Source organism: Dryobates pubescens, chromosome Z (assembly GCF_014839835.1).
Source record: "Dryobates pubescens isolate bDryPub1 chromosome Z, bDryPub1.pri, whole genome shotgun sequence".
Taxonomy (NCBI): Eukaryota; Metazoa; Chordata; class Aves; order Piciformes; family Picidae; genus Dryobates; species Dryobates pubescens.
This window is the reverse complement of record NC_071657.1, coordinates 78,353,959-78,373,146: the sequence shown is the minus strand read 5'-3', so window position 1 is coordinate 78,373,146 and position 19,188 is coordinate 78,353,959. Positions and strand designations below refer to the sequence as shown.

At 52.4% G+C, this 19,188-nt stretch overlaps 1 protein-coding gene across 1 annotated transcript in view; it reads right to left on the bottom strand.

The window, feature by feature from the left end:
* Positions 1–1,170: 1,170 nt before the first annotated feature.
* The window catches only part of CAST (calpastatin), a 66,117-nt gene continuing 48,099 nt past the window's right edge, over positions 1,171–19,188 (bottom strand). The window contains exons 19-30 of the mRNA XM_054177798.1: positions 18,353–18,454; positions 17,245–17,328; positions 16,098–16,145; positions 15,391–15,474; positions 12,248–12,346; positions 9,034–9,135; positions 8,268–8,360; positions 7,052–7,105; positions 6,328–6,408; positions 3,693–3,772; positions 3,031–3,097; positions 1,171–1,344 (exon numbers count right to left, since the gene is read on the bottom strand). Coding sequence (XP_054033773.1) covers positions 3,040–3,097; positions 3,693–3,772; positions 6,328–6,408; positions 7,052–7,105; positions 8,268–8,360; positions 9,034–9,135; positions 12,248–12,346; positions 15,391–15,474; positions 16,098–16,145; positions 17,245–17,328; positions 18,353–18,454 — 885 coding nt within the window. The 3' untranslated portion in view covers positions 1,171–1,344; positions 3,031–3,039. The remainder of the gene's footprint in view (positions 1,345–3,030; positions 3,098–3,692; positions 3,773–6,327; positions 6,409–7,051; positions 7,106–8,267; positions 8,361–9,033; positions 9,136–12,247; positions 12,347–15,390; positions 15,475–16,097; positions 16,146–17,244; positions 17,329–18,352; positions 18,455–19,188) is intronic.

Genomic DNA, 19,188 nt, shown 5'->3' with positions numbered 1-19,188 from the left:
CAACAGCTTTGTGCATTGTTAAAAACTTTATTGTTAGTGTGAGAGGCTCTCAGCTCAGGCTGCCCAGGACAGGGCCAAGGCTCAATATCCCCAACTCAAATGCCCAGCCTGCCCCTGGCACTGCTCCGTGCTGCACCCAGCCTGCTGTGGCCCTCCTGCAGCCCCTGCCCAGCTGAGGCTGTGCCAGGGCTGGGGAGGCAGGAGAGCGCTGGGAGGCACTGGGCACAGCAGGCTCCTGCCTGGTGCCCATCCTGTGGCAGAGCAGGGGGGCAGGAGGCTGCCCCTGCCCTGCCCAGCTTCTGGAGCAGGAAGAAGAGAGAAGCAAAGAGATGGGGACAGTGCAAAGTAAACCCCCAGACCCAGGTCCTGTTGGCCTGGACTTGCCTTTGCCCTCTGCTCAGGCACCTTCTGTGCCCTGCCCTGGCACCACTGCCACCCAGGCTGGGGTTTGCCCTGTGCTCAGCCCAGGAGCAGCCTGGCAGCATGAGAAAGCAGTGCAGATAGGATTGGAAAGACCAAACCCAGCCCCAAAGAGCCCCTGCAGGGTGAGGAGGGGTGGAGGGGGCTTGGCTCTTCCACTACAGCTCAAGCAGCATCCAAAACACCTCTGCCTTGTCTTTCTTACCACTAAAATGAAGCAATTGTAGGTTTCTTTAGTTTTATTTTCTTATCCCCTTTGGTTTTTGTTTTGTTTCCTCCACTCTTCAGCTGCCCACAGCCTACCTCTGGCTCCCCTGCCAGCAGCTGGGTGAGGAAAGCTCTGCTGGGTGGGCTGGGGGGGCAGCTGAAAGGTTGGGTGGTGGTGGTGGTCCAGAGGCTAGAAGTTGGCAGCACACAGAGCATCCCTCTGAGGCTGCCAGGCACTGCCTGGAGATGATGTGCAAAGGTCCTGCAGGGTTTCCCTTTCCCTCCCTCTCTGTGGCATTGATTGCTTCTTTAGCAAAGACACTTGGTTTTGGTTTTGCTTTTCCTGGCTAACACAAAAAGCTTTCTGTTCCTCTGAAAAACTTGAGTAAACAACACCCCCCCCAAAGCAAACCAAACAGCAAACCAAACCCAACCTGAACCAACCCAAAACCACCTAAGCAGGACTGAAAGGGAGAGGCTGGGAGGAGAGGAGAAGAAAAACCAAAACCAAACCACCCCAACAACAAAACATCCCTGGGAAGTGTGCTGCAGGGAGAAGGAGGGAAGAGGAAGGCAGCCCAGCAAGGGCCACTGTGCAGCAACCACTCAGAGCAACCACAGGCTTTGTGCATCAGCTTTGGTTCTTCAGCAGCAGTCATCCACCCACAGAAGAAGGCACTGGAGCAAGGCACTGGAGCAAGACCCTGGACCAAGGCCCTGGGAGGGAAAAGAAGTGAGAAGCTGAGTCAAGAGATGCTGGGGAAGGCACAAAGCCACCTGGGGAGGAGTCCTCACTCACCTGGGGCTGTGCTGACAGAAAGCATCAGAGCCACACTGCAGTGGTTTGGGTTGGAGGAGACCTCCAGGGTCCTCCTGCTCTGCCCAGGCTGGGGCTGGGCCATGGCCCTCAGCACCACAGCTCTGCCCCTGAGAAACTCCTCCAGGGAGGGGGGTCCCAGCACCTCCCTGGGCAGCCTGTGCCAGGCTGTGAGAGCCTTTCCAGGGGGGAAGTTTCTGCTGCAGCCCAACCTAAACCTGCCCTGGGCTGAGGCCACTTCCTCCTGTCCCAAATGCCACCAGAGATGAGGTGGTGCTGGGACCTGATGCTGCAGCCCACTGCAGACAGGCAGCTGCCACACATCTCTGTGCTGCCCATTGGAAGCCAGATGGCAAATCCCAGCCCCTCAGCATGGTGGTGCTGGAAGGGACCCCTGGAGCTCCCCCAGCCCAGCCCCCCTGCTCCAGCAGGGCCCCCACAGCAGCTTGCCCAGCAGCACAATGCCCAGGGGGGGTTGGAAGCTCTCCACACCAGGAGACTCCACAACCTCTCTGGGCAGCCTGCTCCAGGCCTCCAGCACCCTCACACCAAACAACTTTCTCCTCCTGCTCACATCCAACCTCCTGCCCTCCACTTTCTGCCCCTTGGCCCTTGGCCTGTCCCTGGGCACCACTCAGCAGAGCCTGGCCCCAGCCTCTTGCCCCCCACAGCTCCTTTAGCTCTTGCTGAGCATTGCTCAGCTCCCCTCTGGGGCTGCTCTGCTCCAGGCTCTCAGCCCCAGGGCTCTCAGCCTTTGCTGCTCACAGAGCTGCTCCAGGACCCTCAGCAGCTTCCCAGCCTCCCCTGGACTCTCTCCAGCACTTCCCTGTCTGGATTGAACTGGGGAGCCCAGGGCTGCACCATCCAGCAGCTGGATTCCTGCAGCTGATCCAGGACCAGTCCAGCTTCACCCAGAACAGGGAACTAGGTGGGCAGCCATGGGGGCAGTGGGAAGCCAGGGGGGGAGCCAGGGGTGCAATGTGGAGGTGCTGTGGTGCCCAGCATGTTGGGAGGGCCTTTGCAGGTCACCTACCCCCAGCTCCCCATCAGGCACAGCAGGGAGGGTGAAAGGGCTGCCTCAGGCTGCACCTCAACGCTCCCTTCTTTGCCTGGTGATTGAGATCCATTCCCTACTGCCCCTGGAGATGTTCAGGTGTGGTGCTGAGGGCCTGGTGCTGCCCTTGGCAGGGCTGGATGAGGGCTCAGGGACTCACAGAATGGTTTGGGTTGAAGGCAGCTTCCAGCTCCAACCCCTGTGCCACAGGGCCAGGAGACAGCTCCCACCAGAACAAGCTGCTCCAGGCCTCATCATCCAGCCTGGCCTTGGTGGTCTTGGAGACCCTTCCCCAGCCCCAGTTCCCAACATTCCAGGAGATCTCTCTCCCATGATGCTTCCCAGTGGTGTCTGAGCAGTTCCCTGAACAAGAGCTATGAAAGAAACCAAATGGAAGCCTTTGGAACTGGAGCTGAAAGCCCTCCCAAGGGCTGCACCCCTCCCTCAGCACCCCCAACCATGCCTGGGTGCAGCCCAGAGCCTCTCAGCACCAGGCTGTGGTGGCTCAGAGGGGAGAGAGAGAAGAACTCACCCTGTGGTGTCAGTGCTTAGCTTGTTTTCTGCTTCTCAGGTTTGCTGCTGGAGGGCTGTCCCCTGGCCTGCAGGGCAGGAGAAGCAGCAAAGGGTTAAAGAAAGAAAGGGAATTCAGCTCCAATCTCACACAAAGCAGTGACAGGAACCCCTCAGGAGTCACAGCCTGGGCCTGCAGACCACCTGCAGTTGGTGCCCACTGTGGTCTGGTTTGTTTTCCACCACCACTCAGTCTAGTGTGGGCCACAGAGGGCTGGGGGTGACCTCTCCAGCTCTTACTGCTCTCCAGGCTCTGACCTGCACTGATGACCCAGCACAGCAGACAAGGCACCCCTCAGACCCTCCCCTGATGGGCATGGGAGGGCTAAAGGCCTGATAGGGGTCCAGAAAGGGCTGCAGGGAAAGCCCAGAAGGGGCTGCAGGGGGTCCCCTGGGATTTCAGATGTGACTCTGAAACCTTCCAGCCCCCCACCAGGCATTCCCCAGGAGCCTTTCCCCTCTCTAAGTGCTTTCAGAAACAGATCCAGCTCCAGCCTTGGACTTGACATTCTTGCAAAGCCTTCTCCACCTGAACCCAGACCCCCCCTGGGTGCACCCTGCAGGCTGGCAGGGCCTGGTGGGCACCAATGGCAGGTGGTGGCAGGGGCATGGGGGGGGTTGTACCTTTTTAGGGTCTTTGGGCTTCGCCTTCTCCTTGGGCGTGGGTTTGGAGCTGGTGGCTTCCCTCCCACTGCTGTCCTACACTCCAGAGAGGGAAGAAGGATCACATTTACAACAGGAGCAGGGGCTGGCAGGCCCCTGCATGGCCACCTGCCATGGCACCTCCCCTGGGGGTGCTCAGCTGGCAGGGGGCACAAGGGCAGGACACAGAGTCACAGAACTGTCAGGGCTGGAAGGGACCTCCAGGCTCACCCAGTCCCAGCCCCCTGCCATGGGCAGGGACACCTCACACCACAGCAGGTTGCTCACAGCCACCTCCAGCCTGGCTGCAAACACCTCCAGGCAGGAGGCTTCCACCACCTCCCTGGGCAACCTGTGCCAGGCTCTCCCCACCCTCACTGCCAACAATTTCTTCCTCCTCTCCACTCTCAGTCTCCCCTCTCCCAGCTCCAAGCCATTGTCCCTGGTCCTGGCACTCCCAGCCCTTGTCCCAAGTCCCTCCCCAGCTCTCCTGGAGCCCCTTCAGGGACTGGGAGGCTGCTCTGAGGTCTCCCTGGAGCCTTCTCTTCTCCAGGCTGCACAGCCCCAACCCTCCCAACCTGCCCCCACAGGGGAGGTTATGCAGCCTCTGATCACAGCATCACAGACTCACAGGTTGGAGCAGACCCTCAGGAGCACCAAGTCCAGCCCCTCACCTTACTCTCCAAGGGTCACCCCTAAACCAGAGCCCCAAGCACCACATCCAAACCACCTGGCAACACCTCCTCCCTAATGGGGACTCCACCACCTCCCTGGGCAGCACATTCCAGTCCCTGACCACTCTTGCTGGCACTAAATGTTCCCTCCTGTCCAGTCTGAAGCTGCCCAGTGGCAGCTTGGGGCTGTTCCCTCTTGTCCTGTCACTAATTCCCTGGGAGCAGAGGCCAGCACCAAGCTCTCCACAGCCTCCTTTCAGGGAGCTGGAGACAGCCATGAGCTCTGCCCTCAGCCTGCTCTGCTTCACACTAACCATCCCCAGCTCCCTCAGGCTCTCCTCATCAGCTTTCTTCTCCAGGCCCTTCACAGCTCCCTTGCCCTGCTCTGCCCTGGCTCCAGCACCTCCACATCTCTCTTGTGCTGAGTGCCCCAAACTGGACACAGCACTGGAGCTGTGGCCTCCCCAGAACTTGGTGGCCTCCTCTGGACCTCTTCTGGTCACTCCAGAGCTGCCTCAGCACCGCAGGGAGGTCTCAGCAGAGCACAGCAGGGAATCCCCTCCCTGCCCCTGCTGCTGGGGACCAGCCCAGGGCAGGGCTGGCTCTGTGCTGGCAGTGCTGGGTGCCTGCCCTGCCAGGTGCCTGCCCTGCCAGGTGGTGCCACAAAGCTGTGGCAGCAGCTTGCTGCAGAGCTCTGACAGCTGTTTGCCAGCTGTGTTCCAGGTGGAACCCTCTGGTCTATTCCTCACTCATCTTTCTTCTCCCTGGCATCTCTCGGTCTCTTTTCTCCCCTTGCACTTCTCTCTGCTAAGCCCTCCTGACCTCACAGTGCCAGGTTGGAAGGGACCCCAGGGACCACCTGGCCCAAGGTTTGCAGGCAGTGGTGGCAAGGAACTGGCTGAGCACCCTGCCAGGCTGAGCCTTCACTGCTGCCCCTGGGAGGTGATTCCAGTGTCTGACTGTGCCCATGGGGAACATTTCCCTCTGCAGCCCCAGGGGAATGTCCCCAGCAGGAGCTTGTCCCCACCACCCCTCCTCTGCTCCTGGCACTCCTTGGACCAAGGGAGCCTCCCCACTGCTGGCAGCCTCCTTGGCGTCCTGGCCCATGGCAGTAAGGTGTCCCCTGAGCCTTCTCCTCTCCAGGCTGCACAGCCCCAGCTCTGCTCAGCCTCTCCTCACATGGCAGAGGGCCTCCAGGCCTCTGAGCACTCTCCTGGCCTTAACTGTTCCTCAGCTCCACTGCTGCTGGGTGCTGCATGCAAGCAGGGAAGGGAGATTCCTCTGCCCCTCTGCAAGGCTTGGACACTCTGACCACAGCTCCCCTCATTCCCCAGGCCTGTCCTGCCTCTCCAAAAGGCTCTAAATATCAGAAACAGAACCATGGAGTGGCTGGGGTTGGAGAAGCCCCCTGAGATCACCCAACCCAACCCCACCACGGGCACCAAACCCTGGCCCCAGGTGCCATGGCCACAGCTTGCTGCAGCACCTCCAGCCTTGGGGACTCCTCCACCTCCCTGGGCAGCCTGTGACACTTTCCCTCTCCCAGATAGTTCCTTACACAGCAGGACAGATGCACCTCCCATTGTCTCTGCAACAATCACAGACTCACAGAAGCACAGCTTGGGTTGGAAGGGACCTTCAGGGTCATGGAGTGGGTTGGGGTGAAAGGGACCTTCAGGGTCATGGAATCATGGAATGGGTTGGAAGGGACCTTCAGGGTCATAGAACAACAGAATGGTTTGGGTTGGAAGAGGCCTCATAGCTGATCCAGCTCCAAGCCCCTGCCGTGGGCAGGGACACCTCCCACCAGCCCAGGCTGCTGAAGGCCTCATCCTGACAGCTGGAGAGCAGCTTCCAAGGAGGCTGAGGGGGTGCAGGGTGAGGAACTCCCACAGAGCTCTAGAGAGCTGTTGATTTTGGGTTTCCAGGAGGCAGTGTCCTACCTTTGGGGTGGCAGCAGCCTGGGCACAGCTATCGAAGTCCCCTGCCAGGGCGTCGATGGCAGCCGCGGCCTCGGCAGCCTTCTGCAAGGGGGGCAGTTGTGTGTCACACAGGGTGCAGGGACCCCACCTCACTCTGAGCCCACACCACACACCTGCTAGGCCACAGAGGTCTTGTTGAGGCTTCACAGCAGCCCAGTCATGGTGCTGTCTGGAAGGGACCCCTGGAGCTCCCCCAGCCCAACCCCTGCTCCAGCAGGGCCCCCACAGCAGCTTGCCCAGCAGCACAATGCCCAGGGGGGGTTGGAAGCTCTCCACACCAGGAGACTCCACAACCTCTCTGGGCAGCCTGCTCCAGGCCTCCAGCACCCTCACACCAAACAACTTTCTCCTCCTGCTCACATCCAACCTCCTGCCCTCCACTTTCTGCCCCTTGGCCCTTGGCCTGTCCCTGGGCACCACTCAGCAGAGCCTGGCCCCAGCCTCTTGCCCCCCACAGCTCCTTTAGCTCTTGCTGAGCATTGCTCAGCTCCCCTCTGGGGCTGCTCTGCTCCAGGCTCTCAGCCCCAGGGCTCTCAGCCTTTGCTGCTCACAGAGCTGCTCCAGGACCCTCAGCATCTTCCCAGCCTCCCCTGGACTCTCTCCAGCAGTTCCCTGTCCCTCTGGAGCAGGGGAGCCCAGAACTGGACCCAGGACTCCAGCTGTGGCCTCCCCAGGGCAGAGTTACCTTTCTTCCTTTGTGTTTGTCATCTTCCTTTGCTGCTGCCTTTCCTGACTTGCCCTTGGGAAAGAAGAAAGGTCACAGACATCACACCCTGGATCTCAGCTGCTCAGATACACTCCAGGTATGACACTGGGAGCTTGCAGATCACTTCCCTGGCCCTCAGAACAAGCTCTTTCAGAGCAGAATGAGTTTTTAAGTGGATCACCAAGTTCTGTACCTGTTGTGCCCACACCTGGAGGAGATTTGGGGACAACAGGTATTGATCTTTGTGGTCTTGGAATGTTGGACCACCTGGCACTGATTGCCTCAAAACACTGAGCCACAGCAAGTCAATCTCCAGCATGCTGATGGGTTGCTGCTGGGTGATTCCAAGGAGTCTCTGTTTAGATTCCATACAAAAACCCCAAAACCCTCAAGCCCACCCTCCCTCTGCACAGCTCCCTCCTGAGGGACAACCTAACCTTGCCCTGCTCCACTGCCAAACCACTGCCCCTGGGCCTAGCCCCACAGCCCCTTCTCAACAGTCCCTCCCCAGCCTGCCTGCAGCTGCCCTGCAGAGATGCAAATGCAGCTCTCAGCTCTGCCTGCAGCCTTCCCTTCTGCAGGCTGCACAGCCCCAGCTCTGCCAGCCTGGCCCCACAGCACAGCTTCTGCAGCCCTCTCAGCATCTTGCTGGCCTCCTCTGGAGCCTCTCCAGCAGCTCCAGGGCTCTCCTCTGGTGGTGTCCCCACAGCTGGACACAGCCCTGCAGGGGAGGTCTCCCCAGAGCAGAGCAGAGGGGCAGGATCCCCTCTCTGCAGCTCTGGCCACACTGCTTTGGGTGCAGCCCAGGCTGCCCTTGGCCTTCTGTGCTGCCAGTGCCCATTGCTGGCTCCTCTCCAGCTTCTGCCCCCCAGCTCCCCAAGTCCTTCTCTGCAGGGCTGCTCTCAGTCTCCTCTCCCCCAGCCTGGATTGGTCTCCAGGGCTGCCCTGAGCCAACAGCAGGACCTTGCCCTTGGCCTTGTTGAACCTCCTGAGGGTCTCCTGTGCCCAGAGCTACCCCAAGCAGAGGATTTCTGCATGTCTAACCCTACTGCATTCATCTACTCAATCAGTAACTTAGTCAGCAGTTCCCTCACTCACCTCTCCTCCTGGCTCCAGGAGGATGCCACAGGCTGACCTGCACCGGGTTCTGGTGTTGGGGGAGGGGGTTGAAAAGTATCCAAAAGCTTTTCCTTACCTGCTCACCTGACTCCATGAGTTTCCTATAGTCAGGGGGAATGGTCTCCTCTCTCTCTCCAAGCTTCTCTCTCTGCTCAGATTTGGCTTTTTCCTGTAAAATGTGTGGAATGGTTGGTGGGGTTTTTTTGGGGGGGGAACAACAAGCTCTTCCCCATGAGAGTGGTGAAGCCCTGGAATGGGTTGTCCCTGGAGGTGTTTAAGCCCAGGCTGGATGAGGCTCTGGCCAGGCTGATCTAGTGTGGGGTGTCCCTGGCCATGGCAGGGGGGTTGGAACTAGATGATCCTTGTGGTCCCTTCCAGCCCTGACTGATTCTATGATACTATGATATTTAGGTTAGCAAATGGCAGCAGCAAAGAGTTAAGCTGAGGGCTCCTTGCAGCCAAGGAAGATGTGGGCTGTTGTAACACTCAACACCTCAAAACTAGGCAAAAACCTAAACCTAGTTCACTAACAGACTGGTTCCCATCTCTGAAGAGCTTCAAAACTGCCACCCCCACCCCAGAAAGCTCCAAAGAGTCCCCCTGGACCTGGCTGAAGAGTGGCTGAGCTGCCAGCCCTACAGGACAGCACAGAGCTGTATTGTCTTTTACTCTTGACTGACTTCTCCCCCTGAGAGTCAGCTGGCAGAGGCCCCTGGGAGCAAACCAAAGCCACTGTGACACAAAACAACTCAGAAGGCAGGGAAAAAGCTCAGATTTGGGTCTTTTTTCTGTTCTTCCCCCCCCCCCCAGAGTGCAAGAAGCCTCAGAGTTTCCTCTCTTACCTTTACTTTATCCACAACTGCTTTGCCCTCGTCAGGGTCAGGCTCCCTCTGCCCCAGGGAATCAGAGAGCAGATCCAGGGCTTCGTCCATCTCCTTTCCTCCCTGGGAAAGGATTCAACACCTCCATGAGAGCCAGCCTGCTGCAGGAGCCACTTAGCTGAATCCACACCAATTAACAGCACTGACTAACGAGCTGCCAGCTTGGGTCAGCCGTGAGCAATCAGCTCTGCCTTTGTTAATTACATTATGCTGTGGTGCAACAGCTTGGGGTGGAGAGGGAGGAGAAGTGCAGGGTACCTACACCTACAAAAAACTTACCCTAATCTCAAGAGGGGGTTATGAAATGTATTGGAATGGCCTTTCCCCCCCACCCTGTTGATTGGGTTGGGTTTTTTGAGGGGGGGAGGAGGGGGCAATGGCCCTTCATTTTGCAAGCATCATCAGCCCCGGTGAGCTGCTGAGCAAGCACCAAGCTGCATGGCGTCTGACTGAGAGCTTAACCTGCTCTGATTTGCACGTTAAAGCCTTTTTAACTGGCGTTTCAAACCTTCCTAATCATCACTTCAACCTTCCCAATCGGCCCTTCAGCCCTTCTGAACTGGCACTTCAAGCCTTTCATGAGCTCCAGCTTCACTGAAACCACCGGTTCAGCACACCAGAAAGCTCTGAAATCAGCTGAAACCCAAGTGGGAAGAGCTTCCCAGCCCCTTTCAGGACCAGGCTGGCAGCACTAGAGGGAGCTGCCTGTGCACGGATGGACCTGCAGCCGGGCAGGGCTGCGGAGCTGGCTGGCCACAAACCCACTGAAGTTCCACAAGGGGCCTGCAGCTGGAGAAAGAGCTCCGTGGATCAGTGCAGGCTGGGCAATGATGCTGCTGCAGAGCAGCAAAAGGGATCTGGGAGTGCTGGGGGAATAAAAGTTCTCCATGAGCCAGCACTGTGCCCCCGGGGCCAAGGGTCTCCTGTGGTGCAGCAGGGCAAAGGAGGTTCTCCTGCCCTCGACCCTGCCCTGGTCAGGCCACAGCTGGAGTTCTTGGTCCAGCTCTGGGCTCCACAGTGCCAGAGGGACAGGGAACTGCTGGAGAGAGTCCAGGGGAGGCTGGGAAGCTGCTGAGGGTCCTGGAGCAGCTCTGTGAGGAGCAAAGGCTGAGAGCCCTGGGGCTGAGAGCCTGGAGCAGAGCAGCCCCAGAGGGGAGCTGAGCAATGCTCAGCAAGAGCTAAAGGAGCTGTGGGGGGCAAGAGGCTGGGGCCAGGCTCTGCTGAGTGGTGCCCAGGGACAGGCCAAGGGGCAGAAAGTGGAGGGCAGGAGGTTGGATGTGAGCAGGAGGAGAAAGTTGTTTGGTGTGAGGGTGCTGGAGGCCTGGAGCAGGCTGCCCAGAGAGGTTGTGGAGTCTCCTGGTGTGGAGAGCTTCCAACCCCCCCTGGGCATTGTGCTGCTGAGCAAGCTGCTGTGGGGGCCCTGCTGGAGCAGGGGGGCTGGGCTGGGGGAGCTCCAGAGGTCCCTTCTGACCCCTACCATCCTGTGAGTTTGTCTGAACACAAGGATGGGAAGGTCTCCTGGCACTGCTATTAAAAGCAGGTCATGAGGCTGCAGGTACCTCCATCAGCCTGCAGCTGCTGCTTTTATAGGCTGATGGCTTTATGGCAGTGACTGCACTACGACTGTTTTAAATGCTCTCATGATTTAAGCAGGCAGAGAGAAGAGTGGCTCAGCTAAAGGCCCAAGCCTCAGAATGAAGCCACATGCAGAGGGGTAACCACCTGCACTAACCCACAGCAAGGACATGCTCCCAGCCTCTGCCATCCTCTGCAGCATAGGACAGGGCACTGCCACCTCCCAGCACAGCAAAGGAGGTTCCCAAGGCAGACTGGCAGCAGGAGCAGGGCAGGGCTTGTGCCCCTGGGCTGGGCACTGCTGAGGCTGCAGCTTGAGTGCTGCCTTCAGCTCTGGGCCCCTCACTGCCAGGAGACTGAGGGCTGGAGCAGGGGCAGAGAAGGGCAAGGAAGGTGGGGAAGGGTCTGGAGAAGAGGGCTGGGGAGGAGCAGCTGAGGGAGCTGGGGGGGTTGGTGTGGAGCAGAGGAGGCTGAGGGAGACCTCCTTGCTCTCTGCAGCTCCCTGAGAGGAGGCTGCAGCCAGCTGGGGCTTGGGCTCTGCTCCCTAGGAATAGGACAGGACAAGAGGAGATGGCCTCAGGATGCCCCAGGAGAGGTTCAGGTTGACTATGAGGAACAATTTCTGCTCCTTGAGGGCTGTCCAGGCCTGTCCCAGGCTGCCCAGGGCAGTGCTGGAGTCCCCAAGGCTGGAGGGGTTTCAGAGCTGTGGTGCTGAGGGCCATGGCTTGGTGCTGCCCTGGCAGTGCTGGGCTAACAGCTGGACTCTGATCCTGGAGATGTCTCCCAGCCACAGTGTTTCTAAGATTCTATGAGCAGGGCTGCATCCAGCTGAGCACAAAGTGTCCAGCAGCTCAACACTTCTCCTTCCACGCAGGAGCAGCAACTCCCCTCCCCAGCAGCAGCAGCTCCACCAGTAACTGATCCCAGGCTCAGAGGATGTCAGGGGTTGGAAGGGACCTCTGGAGATCTCCCAGTGCAAGCCCCTGCCAGAGCAGGAGCAGAGAACCCAGCACAGGTCACACAGGAACACATCCAGACAGGGCTGCAAAGGCTCCACAGAAGGAGACTCCACAACCTCTCTGGGCAGCCTGCTCCAGGGCTCTGGCAGCCTCCCACTGCAGAACTTCCTCCTCCTCTGGAGCTGGAACCTCCTGGGCTGCAGTTGCCATCCACTGCCCCTTGGCCTCTGGCAGGCTGCAGCTGAGCAGAGCCTGTCCCCTGCCTCCTGACCCCCAGCCCTCAGCTCTTGAGAGACATTGATCAGATCCCTCTCAGCCTTCTCCTCTGCAGACTGAACAGCCCCAGGGCTCTCAGCCTCTCCTCCCCAGGCAGTGCTCCAGGCCCTTCCTCATCCTTGTAGCCCTCCCTTGGGCTCTGTGCAGCAGCTCCCTGTCCCTCCTGAGCTGGGGAGCCCAGAGCTGGCTGCAGTCTTCCAGCTGAGGTCTCAGGAGGTCAGAGCAGAGGGGGAGGAGAACCTCCCTGGCTGTGCTGGACACACTCCTCTGAATGCCTCCTGAGCTGCCTGTGCACCTCCCTGCAAGGACAGAGCTGGCAGCCCAATGCCAGCTGGGGGCAGGGGCTGAGAGCAGAGGCTGCTTACCGAGGCAGGAGCTGCAGGAGCTGCTGAGTGCACTGAGGAAGCTGCAGCAGCAGAGATCACCTCCGAGGAACCTGCAGGCTCTGCTCCTCTCTTGCCTTTCTGCAAGGAGAAAGAGAGCAGCATCAGGGAGAGCTGCACGGCAACAGCTGCAAGCAGGCTGAAGCTGCAGGCTTGGCCTCCCCCGGGGCTGGTTTCTCCTGCAAGCTCCAAGGACCAACCAGAGTCAGTCTCAGGGCAACCTGGGTGCAGCCTGGACTGCACCAGCCCCACCCAAGGCTCCCAAGCTGCTCCTGTAATTGATTAGCACTTTAATTAGTGCAGAGCAGCACTTGGGCCAGGGGCTGCCACCAGGTGACGACTTACCTATCAGGTGTGTTCAAGCCTTAATCAATTAGTTAAAGCCTTCATTTGTTCATTAAAGTCCTGATTGGTCTTAAAAGCATTAATTCATTAAGTCTAAATACATTAATAGGTCTATGAATAAACTAATAGGAGTATCAATAAAGTAATATGAATGCATTAGTACTTAGCAAATTAATCAATAAACAGGTACCTCAATAAATCATTACTGACCTTATCAACAGCATTTACCTTCATTAATCAATAAATTGATGCCAGTACTGATATCTTAACAGTATTTATCTTAATAGATAATTATTGATCTTAATACACTAATACATATCACAGGATCACCAAGGTTGGGAGAGACCTCAGAGGTCATCAAGTCCAATTAACTAATTATTGCTTATCTCAATAAATATCTTAAGGGAGTATTTGTCTTAGTGAATCATTATTGATCAAGATGGCATTTAATTGATTTATGTTTATCTTAATAAGTTAGTATTTACCTTAATAAACCCATTTTTACTTTTATAAATCATTATTGATCTTAAGCCATTGATTACCTTAATAAATTAATAAAGTGATGTTTATCCTCTTAAATATGTATCTTATAGTTATTAAGATCAATAATGATATATTAAGATAAACTAATACTTACCTTGATATATTAATACTGACATTCATCTTAATTAGTGCTTATCTATAATAAATCAGTCAATATCTCTCTTAATAAATCATTGTTGATCTTAGCCCAACATTTATCTCCATAAAGTGGCCAATTGCTGCTTACCTTCCTAAATATCAATAAATATTTGCATCCATCAATCATTATTGCTCTCAATAAACTAAATGGTTACCTTCATTAATTAATATTGATGTGTAGCTTAATAAATCAGGATTACCTTAAAAAAATCAATTAATGAATTAACACCCATCTTCCTGTGTCAATTGATACACATCTCAGTGTATGACTGTGTGCCTTAGACTACTGTGTCCCTTGGAATCTTAATATCCATCTTAATAGCTACCTTGATAAAGCTTTACATTAACAAATGAAGACTCAACAAATTGTCACACTCACACTTAAATTAGTGTTTATCTTAACAAATCATTATTTAGGCTAACAAACGAAGAGTTATTTAATGAACTGAGAAATGGGCATTTGTCTCAGTATTTATCTTAACAAATCCTTATTCATATTAACCAGTTAAGAGCTATGTAACAAACTGTCACATTCACATCTATCTTCAATGAGCATTGCTCTTAAATGTTCACCTTCACAATTTAATCATTATCTTAATAATTTAACAGTCACCTCAATAATGTTCTCCTTAATAATTCAATGTTCACCTTAATAATTTAATATTCACCTTAATAATTTAATATTCACTTTAATAATTTAATGGTCACCTTAATAATTTAATAGCCATCTTAGTAATTCAATAGTCACCTTTAATAATTTAATATTACCATAATAAGTCAATATTATCCTTAATAATATTACCTTGATAAGTCAATATTCATCTTAGTAATTTAATATTCACCTCAATAATTCAATATTCACCTTAATAATTTAATATTACCATAATAAGTCAATATTCTCCTTAATAATATTACCTTAATAAGTCAATATTCACCTTAGTAATTTGATCTTCATCTCAATAAGTCAATATTCACCTTAGTAATTTAATATTACCATAATAAGTCAATATTCTCCTTAATAATATAATATTACCTTAATAAGTCAATATTCACCTTAGTAATTTGATCTTCATCTCAATAAGTCAATATTCACCTTAGTAATTTAATATTAATCTTAATGAGTCAATATTTACCTTAATAATATATTACCTTAATAAGTCAATATTCATCTTAGTAATTTAATATTCACCTTAATAATTCCATATTCACCTTAATAATTTAATATTCTCCTTAATAATATAGTATTACCTTAATAAGTCAATATTCACCTTAGTAATTTAATATTCACCTCAATAATTCCATATTCACCTTAATAATTTAATATTACCTTAATAAGTCAATATTCTCCTTAATAATATAATATTACCTTAATAAGTCAATATTCATCTTAGTAATTTAATATTCACCTTAATAATTCCATATTCACCTTAATAATTTAATATTACCTTAATAAGTCAATATTCACCTTAGTAATTTAATATTCAGCTCAATAATTCCATATTCACCTTAATAATATAATATTACCTTAATAAGTCAATATTCACCTTAGTAATTTAATATTCACCTCAGTAATTCCATATTCACCTTAATAATTTAATATTACCTTAATAAGTCAATATTCTCCTTAATAATATAATATTACCTTAATAATCAATATTCACCTTAGCAATTTAATATTCACCTCAGTAATTCCATATTCACCTTAATAATTTAATATTACCTTAATAAGTCAATATTCTCCTTAATAATATAATATTACCTTAATAATCAATATTCACCTTAGCAATTTAATATTCACCTCAGTAATTCAATATTCACCTTAGTAATTCAGTGTTTGCCTTAACAGTTCAATGTTTCTCTTAATAAGCTGACAAAATTCACATTTCTCTTAGGTGTTTATCTCTCTCAGCCATTTGATGTTTACCTCAAGAAGTGAAGGCTCAATAAATCAATATCTAATAACTTCAGGCTTTTAAGACCTAATCAATAAATTGGTAAAGAGGACTTTGCCTTTTTTTCAGTTACTGAAGGGAGTTCAGAGGAAAGAGAAGGACTCAAGGATGCTGAAACCAGCACGGTCCCCGGTTTCCAGAGCTCACCTTACTGACTGCAGGAGGTGGTGCAGGTGGGGAGGAGGCAAACCCTGCACTCAGACCCTCCAGGAGATCATTTTCACTCATGGGCTGTCAGGAAAAAAGAAAATAAAATCAACAAATAATTAAGATAAAATTAAAGTAAAGTAAAAGAAAATAAAATAGAATAAACTAAACTAAACTAAAACCAAAACAAAACAAAAGAAAAATAGAATAAAATAAAATAGAATAAAATAATAAAAAAGATAAAATAGAATAAAATAAAATAGAATTAAATAAAATAGAATAGAATAAAATAAATAGAATAGAATAAAATAAAACAAAATAAAACAAAACAAAATAAAATAAAGAAAAATAGAATAAGATAAAATAGAATAAATTAAAATGGAATAAAATAGAATAAAATAGAATAATAAAAAAGATAAAATAGAATAAAATAAAATAGAATTAAATAAAATAGAATAGAATAAAATAAAATAAAGTAAAATAAAATAAAATAAAAAGTAAAATAAAATAAAGTCAAATAAAATAAAGTCAAATAAAATAAAGTCAAATAAAATAAAGTAAGTTTAAATTAAACAAGCCATCAAACAAAATTTCTTTAAAGCTTCTCAGCTGCAGGCAGCTGCAGCCTTGCCCTGGAGAATAATGAAAGGATGCAACTTTTATCTAAAAACATTAAAATTCACTTTGGTTTTTGTTTTTCTCTTTACCTGGGACTTCTCTTCTGGTTTGGGCAAGAGAGGTTTTCCATCCTGGTCCTGAAAAAGGAAAATACTCTAACATTAAACAGGGCTCCTCCCCAGCCCTCTTCTCCAGACCCTTCCCCACCTTTCTTGCCCTTCTCTGCCCCTGCTCCAGCCCTCAGTCTCCTTCTGGCAGTGAGGGGCCCAGAGCTGAAGGCAGCACTCAAGCTGCAGCCTCAGCAGTGCCCAGCCCAGGGGCACAAGCCCTGCCCTGCTCCTGCTGCCCACACCATTGCTGCTCCAGCCCAGGCTGCTGCTGCCCTTCTTGCCCCCCTGCCCACTGCTGCCTCAGCTCCAGCTGCTGCCACCCAGCACCCCCAGGGCCTTTCCTGCTGGGCACTTCCCAGACACTCTGCCCCCAGCCTGCAGCCTCCCTGGGGTGGTTGTGCCCCAAGGGCAGGTCCCAGCCCTTGGCCTTGTTCCACCTCATCCCATTGGCCTCAGCCCATGGATGCAGCCTGCCCAGGGCCCTCTGCAGAGCCTCCCTGCCCCCCAGCAGATCACCACTGCCACCCAGATTGGTGTCCTCTGCAAACTGCCTGGGGGAGCCTCCAAGCCCTCACCCAGACCATTGATAAAGACATGAAAGAGCCCTGGCCCAGCCCTCAGGGCTGGGGGACACCAGTGGTGAGCAGCTCCTTTGGTGTCATCTGCACTGCACCTCCACTGCCAGCCTCCTCCTGCACTCTCAGCACCCAGCTCAGTGTCTCAGGGCACAGGATGCTTTCTGCTGTGCTGTGTCCTGGGTGTCCAACACTTCTGCCTCCCAAACTCCTCAGCACAGATGAGTGCTGCTCCTTCCCAACCAGATCATTTATGTGATATCTATGATTGAATCATCTCCAAAACCCAGTAAAAGCTGAAGACAGACTCTCACTGCACTCAGCCACAACTACTCCTGGGTAGGTATTTAGGACCTAAACCACTTCTGTGCCTCTGCAGGCATCTCACCATAGATGCCAGGCACTCAGGGAACTACAAACCTGCATTTTTCCAGCAGAAAAATGGCTGAACTGAGCACCAAGCCTTCAACACTCAAGTGGTGTCCCAAGGCTCAGAGAGATAACTCAGAGGAAGGCAAGGAAAAGAAGCCTGAGCACATCAAATGAATTACTTTGGCTGCTGTCAGTCTGTAGTCTGGGGGGATGGATTCTTCCTCTTCACCCAGCTTTTTGTGCTGCTTCTGTTTGCTTTTCTCCTGGGGAGGCAAAACAATAAAAGCAGGATTATGAAAAGGGAGCAACTGCAGCCCAGCAGAGGAGCATCTGAGAGAGCTTTCAAAGCCTTCAGCCTACTGATTCCAATCAGTCTGCTTCAATCCCAACCTCCTCAGAAGGAGGTCTGAGGTTTCCCTCCTCCTCTCAACAGCTCTTCATGCCTCCAGCTGCCTTTATGCTGCCTCTGATCTGCCAGCTAGTCCTGCCTTGGCTCAGCAGCAAGACACCAAGAAAATGCAGCTTTCAGAAGCTGAGCTGCACCAAAATTGGGCAGAATTTCCATGGAAAACTCCCTGCCTGTGCCCAAAGGCTGCCAGGACCTCCCCAGCAGAAGACAGCTGCTGTGGCAAGCACCAGGGACAATGTGGTATGCAGAGATTGGGTTGGGTTGGGTTGGGAGGGACCTCAATGCTCATCCAGCTCCAAGCCCCTGCCATGGGCAGGGACACCTCCCACCAGCCCAGGCTGCTCAAGGCCTCATCCAGCCTGGCCCTCAACACCTCCAGGGAGGAGGCAGCCACAGCCTCCCTGGGCAACCTGTGCCAGGCTCTCCCTGCCTTCATTCTCAACAATTTCTTCCACCAGGCTCAGTCTCCCCTCTCCCAGCTCCAAGCCATTGTCCCTGGTCCTGGCACTCCCAGCCCTTGTCCCAAGTCCCTCCCCAGCTCTTCTGGAGCCCCTTCAGGTACTGGGAGGCTGCTCTGAGGTCTCCCTGGAGCCTTCTCTTCTCCATGCTGCACAGCCCCAACTCTCCCAGCCTGGCCCCACAGCAGAGGTTCTGCAGCCCTCTGCTCATCTTGGTGGCCTCCTCTGGAGCCTCTCCATCAGCTCCAGGTCCTTCTTGTGCTGGGGTCCCCAGAGCTGGAGGCAGTGCTGCAGGTGGGGTCAGAGCAGAGCAGAGCAGAGGGGCAGAATCCCCTCCCTGTGCTGCTGCTCACAGCTACACTGAGGATAACTTCATCAGCAGTTTTTGGGGGTTTTTTTGAGGCTGGGCTGTTCCTCTACCTTAACTTTGTCCACAGCAGGTTTCTGCTCCTCAGGATCAGGCTCCCTCTTTCCCAGGCTGCTGGACAAGGCTTCCAGGGCTTCATCTTCCAGGTGACCAACCTGCAGGGGTAATGCCCTGGTTTAAGCTAGAGCAGAATCCAATTCTGATTCATGGCTTTTCATTTCTCAGCTCCTGAAAAACCACAGCCACAGCTGGTAGCAAATGCAGTCAGAACCAAGTCTTAGTTTTCTTAGCCAGGAGCTCAGCTGCAGCAACATCCTCTTCTACCACCACTGCCAGCCACACAGGACTGAGGTGAAAACTGAGCAGACAACTCAAAAAGATTTCTTCCCTGAAGACAGAGAGAGAACTGGGAAAGACAATTCTCTCCCCAAGCTGTCTTCACATCTGGGATCTGCTGAGGTCAAGGCACAAGCTCTGACAGAGGTTGCTCTGTGGGGAGGCTGCTCCCTTCCCAAGGCTCACAGTTGTAGGGGGGAAAGTTGTGTGGTTTGGTCTCTAGCAGAGGCAGAGCTCTCCTGAGAAGAGATGGATGAAAGTCAGCTCTGAATGTGGCTTCCTGAAACACTCAGTAGGACCATGGTGGTTTTTTTGGGGTGGAATTTGTCTTTTCCTGCTGCTCAGAGTTTTGGTGGCTTTGGTCTTTTCCTGCTGTTCACAAGCAGGATCCTCTTTGGAGCAGTTGAGACCTCTCAGTCTGATTCCCTCTGCTGAGGTTTCTGCCTTCCCTATTCAGTTTGGGCTGGAGATGATTTTTTTCCCCTTGGATGTGCAAAGCACCCAAAGCTTTTGTTGGCTCACCTCTTAGGGAGCAAGAAGGCACAAAGCTGCA